A 15,597-nucleotide genomic window follows, 5' to 3' on the forward strand; every position below is an offset into this window, starting at 1 on the left:
AGAGGCCTGTGTACTGTGCGATGTCAGTGCACGTTAAAGAACCCCAGGTGGTCGAAATTTCCGGAGCCCTTCACTACGGCGTCTCTCATAGCATGAGTCGCTTTGGGACGTTAAACCTTCATAAACCAAACCAAACAAAGAAACTGCTTTTCACTGAAATCAGAGCCTTTATCGGCTAGAAAAGATAAAAAAAAAAATGAAATTTAGGCACTGCTTCCTTTGGCTGTCTTTACTAACAAACTGTGATGACTTCGATTCTTTTTTAATAGCTGGTCTCTGAGGCTATTTCACCCTGCCATTCACTTCTAAACTGTGATCACTGAGTCTATTTCAATACTGAAGTCACGAGTTTTAATTTAGGGCCAGGGAGGGGGAGAAATAGTTTGTTCTGAAATCTACTTGTCTCAGCAATCAAGCAGTCTTTCGCTGCTGGACAAACGTCAACATTGCCAGAGGGAGGAGTAAAATTGATTTTTACTGAGACAAAAATATTGGACGCAGTTATCATCAGTGTCCCTCTACCAACAGTGTACACCGTGTGCCTGCAGGTGCTGGAGGCATCCCTGGGACAGCTGGAGCTGTTGCAAACGCACGGGGCAGTGACACGGGGCGACGGAGAGGCCGAGAATGAGGCTGATGAGGAAGAGGCGAGAAAGGCCCGACTGCAGCAGCTGCTTGATGCTGTACAGGTGTGTGTGTGCGTGCGTGCGCGTGCGTGCATGCCTGATTTTTTTTTTTCTGCTGTGCACTGCCTGTCAAATCACTTTTGAATGCGATCAAATAATTAGTTTCCATTAGGTGTTGTCACAATCAGTGGAGCAGCGGAGAAAAGGTGTCCTAAATTTGTTGGTGACATCGCAGCCTCCTGTCATCATTTGCAGCAGAAGCATCAGATTGATGCTATCCCTCACTGAGAAGCTCTTGACTAACAGGTTCAGATATATATTAGTGTGGGCAGAGAAAAAGAAAGACCAGGCATTCAGATTGGTAAGGTTAAAAAGAATCTTGCTGATTTGGTCCCTCTGAGGGTTTACACATTCAGTGGTAAATTGTGCAACATTGGCAAGCTGGCTTGTTTCCGAGAGTGTAGGGGTGGTGTTTTTTGCAGAATTCCTCTGGAAGAAATTCGTTGATGGCCATTTTAAAGTCGGCTTTATCATGGAAACATCTTTTTTTGCTTGGTTCTGGTGTCCAATCACATCACTGGTGCTTGCTGGTGTGGGACATAAACAGTGTGCTTGAAGGTGGCAGTTGTGTTTTAAGTAAATAAGATTGCCAAGTGGTTGCACTCTGCTGCGTAACGTGCCGAACTCAGTGATAGCTTTTTTCATGCTGCTGCCTGCTTTTTGCTAATGCCCGAGGCCTGCAGTAAAGTCTTAGACCTACAGTCTTTGTGGCCGCAATCATCTCAAGGCTATCGCAATCATCGCAGTCGATGGCGCTGGTTGTGTGTTGACACGTGAATGTCACATAACTGTGAATCTGTGACTGTCATGTGACGATGTTTATGGTCTGCACTCAAAATCCCCCAGGGAGGGCTCTGTATAAAAGATTGTGCTGTAAAAAAGGGACTGGTGTCCAACTCTAAAAATAAAGTTTCTCGCAGTTACTTCAGTGAATTTCTGTTTCACCAGGTAGTTTAGCTTGTCTAGCTGCATGCACTTGCTGGTTTACTTTCTCGTTTTGACTGCAGTCGGAAATAAAAGTGGAGAAGTGCTGGTTGTTATGTGGCACATCATTGCAGCTTTTGGTTAGGTGATGCCCCATTGTGCTGTCGACTTTCCAGAGTTGGGCTCCATCGTCGCAGTTCCGTTTGCCCGAAATTCTGCAGCACTTGCTATATTGTTCTGGTCAGCATACAGAAAAGAAAGCCAGAGTTTTTGACACCACAGGTTCCGAGCTCGTGAAAATTTGCTGTGAATGAATGTAATCATGCGTGCTGACATAACTTGACCTAATGTGAACTGAGCTGTTGCCATAATTCTAAAGTGCTTTTCTCCTTCACCGTTTGTGTACAGTGCAAAACAAGGTTTGGAATGTGACAGTGCTTCTGCTTCTAGAAATCGCCGTCAGTGATGATTGTGTGTATAGTGGAGTGGGCAAACCGTGATGCCGAAACTTCATTGAGTGTTTTCCTGTGTGCCTCAACATCTCCCTGCGGCGCCTTCTGTCGCTCACAGGCTCGCCGTGAGCGGGACCAGGTTGAGGAGCAGCGGCAGCAGCTGCAGGCACAGCTGGACGGGCTGCAAGAGCAGCTGCGCACCCAGCAAGGTATGTCTCTCCTGGAAGTCGGGTGTATGTGTGCTAGTTTTGACAAGGGTGCTGGGATGGGCTGGTGGCAGCAGGTGCGGGAAAGGGCTAATTGGAGATCATCATCATAATAATAGTAATCATGAACTAGGTCATCATCGACGGAAGCCGGTCTGGTTGGGTTTGAAATATGAAAGTTGAGAAATACTGATACCGACCAATAGTTATGAGCAGCACAACGGTTTGGGACCAACTTGATCCCTTCTTCAGGGGCGACTGAGAGATGAGCAAGTAGCAGCAGGGAGCAGCCTTCGCTTCCCCTTTGTTGTCACATGGCAAGGACCATTAGCATATGTAGAGGGTAGCATTCCCAAGGTCCTGTTTGCAGTTGCCTTTGTGAGCAGGATGTGCTACGGCCAACATGCTCACTTCATCAAAGGAGATTTTCTGGTCTGCATGCTCACAGTGTTTGGCGAGGGAGTTGCTTTCTGTGTTCATTGGCTAGATGTCGTTTTTGTGTTGCCCTATTCTCTGGTTGAGGTTTCTTGTCTCGCCGATGTATGAGGCTTGGCACTCAGAGCATGGAATTTTGTAGATAACACTCGGTTGTTTCTCTTTGGGGATGTGGTTTTTAGACTGTGGTAAAAAGTGGCTGATCATTGAAATTTTGGGCTGCTAATAAATATTGGCTGGTGTCAGTCATGATAATCATCATCATTTATTAACTCTCAAAGGAGGCCTCTAACTTGTGTGGGGTTTTAATAGGGGAGATAAATATGTCCCCCCCCCCCTTAATCGCGGCTGATTCAGTTCAAAACCACCCGGACCCCAACCCGTGATCGCGTATGCTACCGAGCGCACGCCAATCATGGCGGGCCTTGCTCTGAGGGAACAAAGGAACGGCACTGGCTGACACAAACAGACATTTATTGCTACAACAGCAATAACGCCGGCTAGCAATAAAATGGGCTACGGAATCGAGGTCGTCCTACTTACCAGCACGGTTATGAGCGAACGTTCGCCCACACTAGGGCAAGGGGAAACTCCGAAGCCAGACGGGACGAGATGCGGGAATACAGTCTCCCCGCAACTTCGCGCGCCGCACTGGCTCAGAGCGGAGCTCTCGCCGAACAGTCCGTATGCGCCGCTTTCCCCAGCCGAAGAAAATGTGTCGGTTTTCCGGCGTGCGCAGCAGTCAAGCCATCCGTGGCGCTCATGTTGCGACACCGGCGCCCTCCCTTGTTAGTTACAGTTACTACTAGGGAGTCACGGAGCGCGTCTCTCCTTGAGGTGAGGCTGCTGCTGCAGGATGCATCGTGAGAAAGCAAACCAAAAGGGCAAGCTGTGGGGCAGAGTCCCCACAGTTGATATTGTACATAATGGGGGGATGGGAGGAGGGAACTCTTTTAAGGGAGGAGGGAAGATTGACGACATTTGTCAGTGGTCGCTAAAAGCAACTGTTGGTTTTTTCGGGTTTGATTACTGCATGAGCTCTACTTGTCCTCGCAGAGCGTGCAGAGTCCCTGGAGAAAGAGCTGGAGACGAATGCCAAGGTGAGGGAAGAGGCCGAGCGACGAAGCGCGGAGGCCCAGACCAAGCTCGAAGTGCTCTCCAACTACTTCAAGGACCGTGAGCTGCAGCTGCAGAAGTAAGGTGCCACACGTGTCGAGTGTAGTTTGGAACATGCTGATGGGCATGGCACAATACATGGGAAAGCAAAGAGGATGCATGCAGAACACAAGCAGTCACTTCGCTCCAAACTGCACAGACGGAGCTTAGCCTCCACGGAGTCACAATCGGAAAATCTGTTGCTTCATGCAGAGGTCACCAACATGAATGCATACCCAGCTTTTAAACTTGGTGCTGTTGGGTAACCTGTCTGGTCTATGTGGTCTAGAAGTTGCTTGGTTCTTTAGTTTGGCACCATTTCTCAGGACTAGAGATGCTACCCTGTGATGAACCATGTGAAGGCTACACTGCAGTAATGCACTGCTATGTAGCTTGAATGCACTGAGTGGCTGCAAGGACAACACAAGACGACTTTTGCAGCGTGTACAGTCATTGTCTCGTGTTGTCCTTATAACCACTCGGCACATTCAAGGTACACAATAATGCACTACTGACCAGGTGGTCTTTGGTATAGTGCAGAGTCGATGAAATTCATGATAGTTGTTGATGCTTAAATGAGGTAATATAGTTTCCTCATTCTTTGCAAACTGGAGCTGTTTTAAAGCCTACCTTGTGCACTTTGTACTTTCCTCAGTGATGTCTGCCTTCAGAGCGGTGCTATTTTTCTCCAAATACACAATGACTGCTTGGGGTTGAATGCACACAGGGTAGTATCCACAAATGCAGATTGAGAGCTTGAAGGGTCATACTCAGTTTCATATTTAGCATGCAACACTTTGGAAGCTGCTTGAATCGTTCATGCAAAGGCGTGTCATAACCACTTCTCAAGGTTCTGACATAGACTAGCACGAATACAAGGTAAGGTAAGGAAGTAAACAGTTGACATTGTAAGTCACAATATTGCACATTGTTACAAGGAAAGGGGTTTGCACTGGTGGCAGACTAGTACTGATTGGGCACAAATGTGCTAGCCGTTATGAGCTGGCATGCTAGGTTTGGTAGACCAAGTGTGAATGGCGCATGATGATTCAATTTCACTATGTTTATGGTGTCTTGCAGGGAAGTGGGCTTCCAGGAGGTAGAGCGACGGCAGCGAGAGACGCAGGCCAGCACAGCTACTCAGCAGCTTGCAATGCTCGAGCAGCAGTGCCAGTCATACCGGTCAGTGAGTGAACAGAGCGCAGTGTGGGTGTTCATAGACACGTGTCGGAAACCTGCTGTTAAGTGTTTCTCATAGCAGTGTTAACATTTTCCTTAGCTCTTGCTATAGCTGTTCAGGCAAATGGAATGTTTGGCAACGTCATTCAAATGTGGGTTGCGAGTACCATATTTACTTGCATAATTTGCGCACTCTTTTTCTTTAAATTCATCATCATCATCATCATCAGCCTTACTACACCCACTGCAGGGCAAAGGCCTCTCCCATGTCTCTCCAATTAACCCTATCCTTTGCCAGCTGCATCCACCCTTTGCCTGCAAACTTCTTAATCTCATCCGCCCATCTAACCTTCTGCCGCCCCCTGCTACGCTTACTTTCTCCTGGAACCCACTCCGTTACCCTTAAAGACCAGCGGTTATCTTGCCTTCGCATCACATGCCCTGCCCAAGCCCATTTCTTTCTCTTGATTTCGACTAGGATGTCATTAACCCGTGTTTGTTCCCTCACCCACTCTGCCCGCTTCCGATCTCTTAACGTTACACCTATCATTTTTCTTTCCATGGCTCGCTGCGTTGTCCTTAACTTAAGCTGAACTCTTTTCGTTAGCCTCCACGTTTCTGCCCCGTAGGTGAGTACCGGTAAGATTATGCTGTTGTACACTTTCCTCTTGAGGGAAATTGGTAAACTGCCACTCATGATCTGCGAGAATTTGCCATATGCGCTCCACCCCATTCTTATCCTTCTAATTATCTCCCTCTCATGATCCGGATCAGCTGTTACTACCTGCCCTAAGTAGACGTATTCCGGCACAATTTCTAGGCTCTCGCTGCCAATTGTGAACTGTTGTTCCCTTGCTAGACTGTTGAACATTACCTTGGTTTTCTGCATGTTAATTTTTAGACCCATCGATCTGCTCTGCCTGTCTAACTCGTTGATCATGATTTGCAGTTCACCTCCTGAGTGACTCAGCAAGGCAATGTCATCAGCAAATCTCAGATTATTTAGGTATTCTCCATTTATTCTTATTCCCAACTGTTCCCAATTCAGGCCTCGAAATACCTCCTGCAAACATGCGGTGAACAGCATTGGCGATATCGTGTCTCCTTGCCTGACGCCCTTCCTTATTGGAATTTTATTGCTGACTTTATGGAGGACTATAGTAGCTGTGCAGTTGCTATATATATCTTCCAGTATTTTGACATAAGGCTCTTCTACCCCCTGATTACGCAATGCCTGTATGACTGCTGAGGTTTCCACTGAGTCGAATGCTTTCTCGTAATCAATGAAAGCTATATATAGAGGTTGGTTATATTCTGCACATTTCTCTATCACCTGATTGATAGTGTGAATATGATCTATTGTGGAATATCCTTTACGAAAGCCTGCCTGATCATTTGGTTGATTAAAGTCTAACGTTGCCCTGACTCTATTAGCGATTACCTTAGTAAATACTTTGTAGGCAACGGATAGTAAGCTGATCGGCCTGTAATTTTTCAAGTCCTTGGCGTCTCCCTTCTTATGAATTAAGATAATGTTTGCATTCTTCCAAGCTTCTGGTACAGTCGAGGTCATAAGGCATTGCGTATACAGGGTGGCTAGTTTTTCTAGCACGATGTCCCCTCCATCCTTCAACAGATCTGCTGTTACCTGATCCTCCCCAGCTGCTTTTCCCCTTTTCATTGCTTCTAAGGCTTTCTTTACTTCATCTTTCGTTACTGGCGGGATGACGCATTGCTGTGCACTGCTGTCTTTCTCATTGGCGCTCTGATTACATTGGCTACTGTACAGCTCTGTGTAGAACTCTTCGGCTACGTTAACTATCTTATCCATATTGCTAATGACATTGCCCTGCTTGTCTCTTAATGCATACATCTGGTTTTTACCTATGCCTAGTTTCCTCTTCACTGTTTTTAGGCTACCTCCGTTCTTTATAGCATGCTCGATTCTCTCCATATTAAACTTCCTTATGTCGGCTACCTTGCGCTTATTTATTAACTTTGATAGCTCCGTTAGTTCTATTCTATCGGTAGTGTTAGATGCCTTCATGTTTTGGCGCTTCTTAATCAGATCTTTCGTCACCTGAGATAGCTTCCCGGTATCTTTTCGAACTGTCCTACCGCCTACTTCTACTGCGCACTCCATAATTATTGATGTCAGGTTATCGTGCATTGAATGAACATCAAGATCATCTTCCTCAGTTAAAGCCGAGTATCTGTTTTGCAGCGCTATCCTAAACTCCTGTGCTTTCCCTCTTACGGCTAACTCGTTAATGGTCTTCTTCTTCGCTAGCTTCTTCCGTTCCCTCTTCAAGTCTAAGCTAATTCTAGACCTTACCATTCTATGGTCGCTGCAACGCACCCTTCCGAGGACGGCCACATCCTGAATGATGCCAGGTTTAGCGCATAGTATGAAGTCGATTTCATTTTTAATCTCACCATTGGGGCTCTTCCAGGTCCACTTCCTGTTTTCTCGTTTGCGGAAGAAGGTATTCATGATCCGTAAATTATTTCTATCCGCGAATTCGACTAATAACTCTCCCCTGTTATTTCTAGAGCCTATCCCATAGTCACCTACCGCGTGGTCGTCAGCCTGCTTCTTGCCCACCTTCGCATTGAAGTCGCCCATCAGTACAGTGTACTGCGATTTTGCTTTATTCATTGCTGATTCTACGTCCTCATAGAAGCTTTCAACGGTCTGGTCATCATGGCTGGATGTGGGTGCGTAGGCCTGCACCACTTTCAGCTTGTACCTCCTATTCAGCCTAATTACTATAGCTGCTACCCTCTCGTTAATACTGTAGAACTCCTCTACGTTGCCAGCAATGTCCTTATTAATGAGGAAACCCACACCTAGTTCTCGTCTATCCTCTAACCCGCGATAGCACAGTATGTGTCCGTCCTTCAGTACTGTATACGCCTCACCGGTCCTCCTAACTTCGCTAAGCCCTATCACATCCCATTTAATTCCCGCTAGTTCCTCAAACAGCACTGCTAGGCTAGCCTCACTAGCTAAAGTTCTAGCGTTAAACGTTGCCAGGTTCAGATTCCAAAGGCTCAGATTCTTTAAATTAAGGCATCAAAAAACGGGGTGTGCAAATTACGCGAGTAAATAGAGTAACTTGTGTCATTTGTCTGGTGATGGCCAACTATGCTTGTTTACTAGAGGTGCTGCTGCCAAATTTGTTTGTCACCCGCAGCTTTCTACAGATCTTTTTTAGTCCCTTTAATTCCGCACTGTCGCTGCCGTGTGGCTGCAGTTGTGCCTTGCACTTGAGAGTGCTTGCCTGATCGTAGAGTGAAAAGCAATTGCTGTGCATTTGTAGCTCATTGTGGACTTGTTGCACTCTCGCAGGACTCAGCTGTCATCACTACGGCAGGAGATGGAGCTCTCTGAGCGAAACTACAAGAACCAGGTGAGGAGGCCAGGTGGATAGGCAGAGGGTTTCACTATTTTGTAGCTCGATACTCTGTAAGCTCAATACTCAGTATGCTTAATACATTGAATCACGTGTGGTCGGCGCAGTGAGCTCAGATGCAGTGCTTTCAGCCAACTTGCTGAATGCCTGGCTATTTATCTTCTCAGTATGTTGTTTAACCTTGCTGCCAGTATAATGGTAGTGAAACGTCATAACGAACTGGTTAAAAAAGTTGGCGGGAGTTTAGCTTTGGTTAAACCTGGAGTGATACGATAGCTACAGCTGGCCAAGTGGAACTTGCTCAGTTTAATTGCAAAGTCAGTCTTTCGCCGCTCCATTTTGCTGGGCGTTCCTTCATCTTCGTCCCACTTGACATGGTGATTGCGCACAACTGTGGCAGTTTGGTTTCGCCGGCGCGCCATGCCGCTGGCAGCAGCAGCTGCTCCACACCACGTGGCTGGTCATGTGACCAACCACGTGACGAACCACGTGGTCAGCCACGGTGGTGCGCCGCCGGCAGCTGCTCCGCATCACGTGACCAACCACGTGACAGCATGGCGGCGTGCCACGCTGAATGCTCTAAATCCTACCGTAATGTAGCTGTCGTTACAAAAAAATAGTTCAATATAGCCGAAATTCATAATACAAAATTTCACCAAAAATTCACCCTGGAAGAATGATGTTTAGTCAGCGAAAGAACAGCAACTGGGATAGACAGTTTTTCGTAGTTACAGCGCCGTTTCGAAGCTGCTGATGGTGATTGCGGAGGCTGCGAAACACCGCACGGCAAACGCCAGTTGGGTTGGCTTTCCCGCACAGCACTGCAGCACATCACACCAGCAGGTCGAACACCAGCTAGGGTGGCTTCCTCGCATTACGTTGGTGTCGCGTAAAAAATTGGATGCCAGGACAAAAGCTATTGCCGTTTTCACCACGTGCGCTTCATGACAGTCGACGTGAGCAGAGGATGGCTGCTGGAAAGCTACAACAATTAACCATGTCGCTGGCTCAGGGGCGCTATCGACATGTGACAGAGGCGCAAACAGCGCCCAATCCCCGTTAATGAGAGGTACGAGAGTTTGAGCCATGGCCTCTGATATCAAATTGAAGGCATGCTTTGCTAAACCTGCCTGAACCCTGTCGTGTCGCCGAACCTTGAAGGTCCTATGTTTGAGCAATATGAACACTGCCGCATGAATGAACCGTGTCGCGATGGTGAACTCTCTGGGGGCGAACAACCATGGAGGAAGCATGCTGAGCAGCATCACAGTGGGCCCTGTTTTTGATACAATCGTCGAAAAAAAACTGCGGCGTGCCCTATTCGAGCTTCATGCCAATTATTTTAAATCTGTTCAAAAGCTTGAGAACAGATTCAGTTAGTTCCGAATAACTTTGAGCACATACTATTTGATTTGTTCAGCAAATTGAATAGAATGGTATTATTTATATTCGATATTCGAAAACTTTGAACATTCGCACACCTCTACATTGTGCAAATTATGATCAGCATATCAGCCCCAGGTAAAAAGCCCCAAGTTGGCGTGCAGTATGTTTTATTGGTGGGCTAGCATTCTCTGGGCAGATTAGCTGGCAAGTGATTTTTCATGCTGTTTAGCTTCCCACCATTCTTCCAATGTGAATTCAGCATGGTGTCAGCAGATGGCTTAGAATCCACATCGTGTGAAGCAGCTTTGTTTTTAGACATAGCTGTGTGAGGTCATGGTTGCCGCGGCAACTGTCATTGAAGTCATGCTCTCCCCTCTGTTTTAGGTGGCCGACCAGGAAAAGCGCGCTCACGAGAACTGGGTGAGTACGAGGCCACCAGGCATAAGTATAGGTCGGCTTCTTACAAAAGCTTGTTAATGATCCTGAGGCTTCCAGTTTGGCTTCACAGTATCTGCAGAAATGATGTCACAGAAATGAAGTCTGCAGATGAAGCTCACTAGAGAAGCTTCCTTCAGAAGCTCGCTAGTGAAGCTCACTAGTGAGGCTTTCACCTAGTGCGAGGACAAGTCTCTGATGCACTACCTCACTCCTGGTTTTGCAGCTGGCCGCCCGGGCTGCAGAGCGCAAGCTGGAGGAGGCCAACCGGGACAGAACAGCCCTGCGTCAGAGGCAAGTGGCTTAGCTGCCGGGTTACCTCAAGTTGTGAATTTTTGTGCACTGTATGTGCAAAGGACAAAGGAGCTGCTCATTGCAGCCAAACGAAAGCACTGTCAGTTGCTGTGTGAATTGCAAATGAATTGGACTAACTTCCAAAGGTGGAAAGTCAAAACCTGACTCCTCCATGGTGGTGTGCCCACTTGGGTGAGCACACAGTAAAAGAGGTGCAAAGCAAGTGCTAATTACTTATTATGAATTGATGCCAGCATGCCCAAGATGACCGTCCATACTTGTCTTCAATGGCCTGGGACAATGTGAGTAAAGAGTGCCTTGAAAACAATAGGCAGCTGAAGAACAGGGTATTCATGTCATGTTGGGGTCATTTCCACAGCATCAATCACCGTTGAAGTTAGGATGACATTCCTGTTTGCCCCACTAAGCTTCAATGATTGCCTTTTGTGGTTTCACGTGAATCCGCTTTGAGTCTCAAGTGTGTGGGCTCAGTCAGGATTTGGTGATCTTTGAACTGCACGCGACGATTACTGTGGGCCCAGCAGGCCTTAACTTTGGCTGGCTCTCTCACCAATGGCACAGGGTAAGACGGGGCACTAAAGGTGCCAAGGGACACCGTTTGACTAGATTGTGGCTGCAAAGTGAAAATAAAACTTGCTAAAAAAAGAAGCCAGTCATGTACGCCTACGCTTGCATGACACCCATATACAGGTTGACCCTGCTAGAGCGGGAGCTGCAGCAGCCACCACCCATGCCACCAGCGGGTGACATGTTCGCACCACGACCTCCGCTCCTCTCCAAGGACGAGGCTCCGCTGCTGGACGGCCCGCTGCCTCCGCTGCCGCCGCTGGACATGATGCCGCCTCCTTTCCCGCCATTCCCGCCAATGCCTCCGCCGCCACCCCCTGAAATGCTCAAGCACATGCGCATGGCGGGGGGCAGCCCACACTTCTTCGACATGGGGCCGCCCATGCCGCCGCCGCCATTTGTGCCGCGACCAGGCCGCAGCAGCCAGGCCTCTCTCAGCTCCTGTGAGTGGGGAGGCGTGGTGCACATTCTGTTTCTCCTATTTGCTGAAAGGTGGCTCTGCTTAACCAAAAAATAAAAACGATCAAGGGAAGACCAGAGCACTGGTGGCTTAAAAGCAGACTGTAGAGATATAACAAACCGTCACAGGAATAAAAATAATATCCCATAGAACATAGAAAGAAAATAGCTTACAACGGCAAGGAACTAAATAGGACTAAAAGTTTAAAAAGCTTATAGATCAGAAAGACATTCACTTTAGCTTACTAGTCCTTTAGTTTACTGCCACCCTTATTCAAATGGCATACCAATAAAATCTATCTTATGGTGCCATACTTTTGAGAGATCAGGATAATGCTTGCAAAATAATCAGGGTTATTGAACCCATGATGGCGTACGTCTTCACAGCTTAGCATCACCTTGCAGGTCCCACCGGTTGAGCTTAAACCAATCCTCGCAAAGTGTGAAGCTGTCTCCGCCTTCTTTGTCTTCTGTCTATCTTTGAAGACTGTTTGCTCCTTTTTCTGCCTTGGAAAGGCTTTTTGGTGTTTTCTGCATCTACAGTTTCTTGTTCTTTCTCTTCTTTGGTTCCTCTTCTTTCCCCCTTCCCTCTTACTTTTCACCCTTTCAGTTCATCCGAGGTGTAGACACCCCCAGCCTCTTCCTTTCCTCTCTTGCAACCAACTCCGCTACTGTCGTAGGTGCCCCTTTCTCCTGTCTCTACTCCTGCTTGCTCGCATCTTAAACAATAATTCTCATCTCTTGTTTACCCTGGCCTTTGGGTCTTTATCTCACTCTGTAACCCCCCTAACGGATCATTTTTTTTTTTTCTGGGGAACCATAGCAGAATTGTCTTTTCTTTTTTTTTTATTTACTTCAGAAATTTCTGTATGCTTGGTAAAGTTCTGTTTCTAGAAAATGTGTGCATTGCAAAGTAACAGTGAAACAGAAATGAACTGCTTCTACCTGTATCTGTACTATGACAAGTAACATTAAATTCCTGCTGCTCTAGTTTGTCGCAAGTGTGCCAGCACTCAAAGCAGGAAGCTACACACAGGGCTTTCTGGCACCACCTGTACCAGGTCCGTGTTGCTTTCTCGGCACTCTTCCCATTACTGTTCCTCTTCAGACTCACTACCACGCAGTGCCGTGTCAGCTCTTCCATTTTTTCCCATAGGCAGAATGTATGATGGAAAGTGCCATTCTATAAGCATCTTCTCATCACATTATCTGTCATCGCTGTCACTGAAATCTGTGGCATCACTGCTGTCGTGTTTCACCTTGTTCTTGAGCACAGTGAAAAGTTTCTAAGTTCAAGCAAAAGAAAACGAAGCAGCAGCCTTTCAGTGCCTGTGCCTCCATCTGTCGGCAGAACTGAAAAAAGGTGCTGTGCGAGTCCTGTTTACCTTGTACTGGACACCGAGTGCCAGAAAACATGCGATATGTTGGACTCGTCATAAGCCAAAAATGACTGTCAGCTTGTGACGAGCGTGGCTCGTCAAAGTCTGCTAGAGGGTTAATTATGCTTAGTTTCATGTCTTGTAATGAAAAATCAAAAATGTTAAATTTTTTTATCACGATTGCATGTGGGTGCATGTTTTCAGTCGTTCCATGTCATAACCGATAGTTTCCTCAATTAGACCCTAAAATCCCTCTTTTTGACCCTTCTTCCTTGCAGCAGCTTGAAAAATACAGCATTTGGAAAAAGATGGGAAATTTTGGTTCTTAGAATTTCCTATAACTCTAAGATTTTCTTTGTGCCAAATATTTCTCTTAAAATTCATTAAAAAAGGGCAAATTCCCAAAATGGAACTTCACTGTACGGTTTCTAAACTACCACGGGCATGCCTGTAAAAATAGATGGCTACCTGTTGCCTCAGGCGTCATCACTCTTGGCTTAAATGTATAAATGCCAAGAACTTTTCACAAAGGCGCTTTCCCAGCTGTGCCTGCAACAGAACGGCGGGGGATGAGTCTACCTGTGACATTGAACATAATGCATAGCGCCACTTTTCTTGGTAGTTTTGGGTTTGTTTGGTGGAAGTTTCTCGAGAAGTAGGTAATTATTTTGACAGTACAGTAAAACCTCGTTGATGTTCCCAGGTGATAAGATTTTCGACATTGTTATTGCGCTACTCAAGGTTTACACACCTTGCACCTTGAGTAGCGCAATAACAATGTCGAAGATTACAAACCAACTAGGCCCATTTGAAGCTCTTGATAAGATTTCCCACTTCATGCAGTCAAAATTGTGGGCGTTAAAAATGTCCAGTAGAATGGCACTTATTTTTCTCCCAGTTAATATGTTCCCGGATAACACTATTTCCCGGCTACTGCATTTAAAATTTCGATGAACTCTGGTCTTAAAATATATTTAGGGGCCAAACGCACGCGTGCAAACATACAAGAGAGCCAAACATGGCGGTCACCCTTCGTGATGGCTTCTCTGCGTTGCTTAGATGCAAAGGGCAAAGCATGTTCACTTGTACGCGCACACACATGCACACAAAACAATGTGCTAACATTCACAGCGGCTCCTTTGTGATGCCTAAGGAAGGTGAAGTGTCTGAGAACTACAACGATGTGATAACATACTAATGGGCAGTGTCTGGGAAATGCAGCGTGAAAAGCAAGAACTCTGCAGCAGTCAGTTGCGGCCGCGGCTTCCCCTCAATGCAGTATTGCAAAGGGGCCGAGCATCTGAATATGATGTTAAAGAGATTTCGGCTGCTTTCGCAGTCAATGGACTGGATGTGTCCCAAAGTTTCTCCACGCTAAGGACTACGCAAACGTGGGATAAATTCTGTGAGCACTAGAAAAGGATTTGTTCAGACCTTATGCTAATCGACATTTTTGTGAAGTGAAATTGTCAGTGAGTGCCTCATTCAGCAGTTACTTTTTTAATTTACATTTTTTTAAAAATTAGGTGGTTTGGATCATATGTTTTCTGGGATAGTCCATTTTTTGCTGGCTTTTGTTTTTGCATATCAGTGAGGTTTCACTCTGTATAGTTGAATTTGCAATCACTATGCTAGAATACCAAAGCCACCAGGCTTCTTTACAAGGAATGTATCGAAAGGAATTTGTGTCCTGGATATGTGCTGGTTTTCATTTCATTTTGCTTTGCCTGTTTGTTTCTTCTCATAGAAATGGAGTTTTCGAGCACCTTAATATGTCCTTATGTGGTCTCACATACTTGAATGGAACTATCACATGCGCTCAAAGATGTTAGTGCGGAATTTTAATCTCAGTGAAGAGAGTTGGGCAGGTTGTTATGTGTTCACACTGAACCATGTGAAAGTATGGCCCTGTGTAGTAATTAAGTGAGAGCTTCCCCCCGTAACTAGCCCACTTGCATAGTGTCACATTGTAAATGTACAGTTTTCTGCTAAGACTTGCTTGTGTCTCCATGGTGAAGGGCATGTTTCAGGACGTGAGCGTACATTGTAAATAAAATTTTGTTGTGTTGTGCGGCTGCAGCTGTTTAATTTAGCCGTTCCTGTTGTTTTGTAGCCTGCCATGTAATTCCGTGCCCTGTCCTTTGCAGCTGCCTCGGACAGCAGAGGACGGCCACACAAGTCTAGTCCCCAGCCATTGTCAGCAGATGGCCGACGAAATGGCACCGGTGGCCGCAGCACGCCACTATGATACCCCCGACTCTAGGAGAGGATTGTAAATGGGTAGTGGTTTCAATCGTCCGTTCCCTCTGAGGCCCAGGGAGTTTTCACCACTCTTGCTAGGAGAGCGAGACCCTGCCCTCCCCGCCCCCACTTCTACAACGTACCACAAGTGCTGGGGCCAACCATGAAGCATCGTCGTTCCGCGATGTGTTGTTGTGCCCCGCTGCAGAGGGCTTACAGCGCTGCCCCGAGCAAGACACTGCGGTTTTTATCCTGGCACCTGCGTCTACTGGCGATCGCAAAGACGTGTGTAAATAAAAATGATGGATCCTGTCCGCATTGTCTTTTGTAGGCCCCATGCTGTGCACCTGTTTCGCGGCCGG

General features: G+C 46.7%; 1 protein-coding gene across 1 annotated transcript in view; it reads left to right on the plus strand.

The window, feature by feature from the left end:
* Positions 1–15,547, plus strand: part of LOC144104847 (uncharacterized) — a 30,313-nt gene extending 14,766 nt beyond the window's left edge. The window contains exons 12-20 of the mRNA XM_077638058.1: positions 549–689; positions 2,181–2,271; positions 3,760–3,898; positions 4,939–5,040; positions 8,390–8,450; positions 10,224–10,259; positions 10,501–10,568; positions 11,280–11,599; positions 15,142–15,547. Coding sequence (XP_077494184.1) covers positions 549–689; positions 2,181–2,271; positions 3,760–3,898; positions 4,939–5,040; positions 8,390–8,450; positions 10,224–10,259; positions 10,501–10,568; positions 11,280–11,599; positions 15,142–15,242 — 1,059 coding nt within the window. The 3' untranslated portion in view covers positions 15,243–15,547. The remainder of the gene's footprint in view (positions 1–548; positions 690–2,180; positions 2,272–3,759; positions 3,899–4,938; positions 5,041–8,389; positions 8,451–10,223; positions 10,260–10,500; positions 10,569–11,279; positions 11,600–15,141) is intronic.
* The last annotated feature ends 50 nt before the right edge of the window (positions 15,548–15,597 follow it).

This window comes from Amblyomma americanum, chromosome 9 (genome assembly GCF_052857255.1).
Source record: "Amblyomma americanum isolate KBUSLIRL-KWMA chromosome 9, ASM5285725v1, whole genome shotgun sequence".
NCBI classification, from domain to species: Eukaryota; Metazoa; Arthropoda; class Arachnida; order Ixodida; family Ixodidae; genus Amblyomma; species Amblyomma americanum.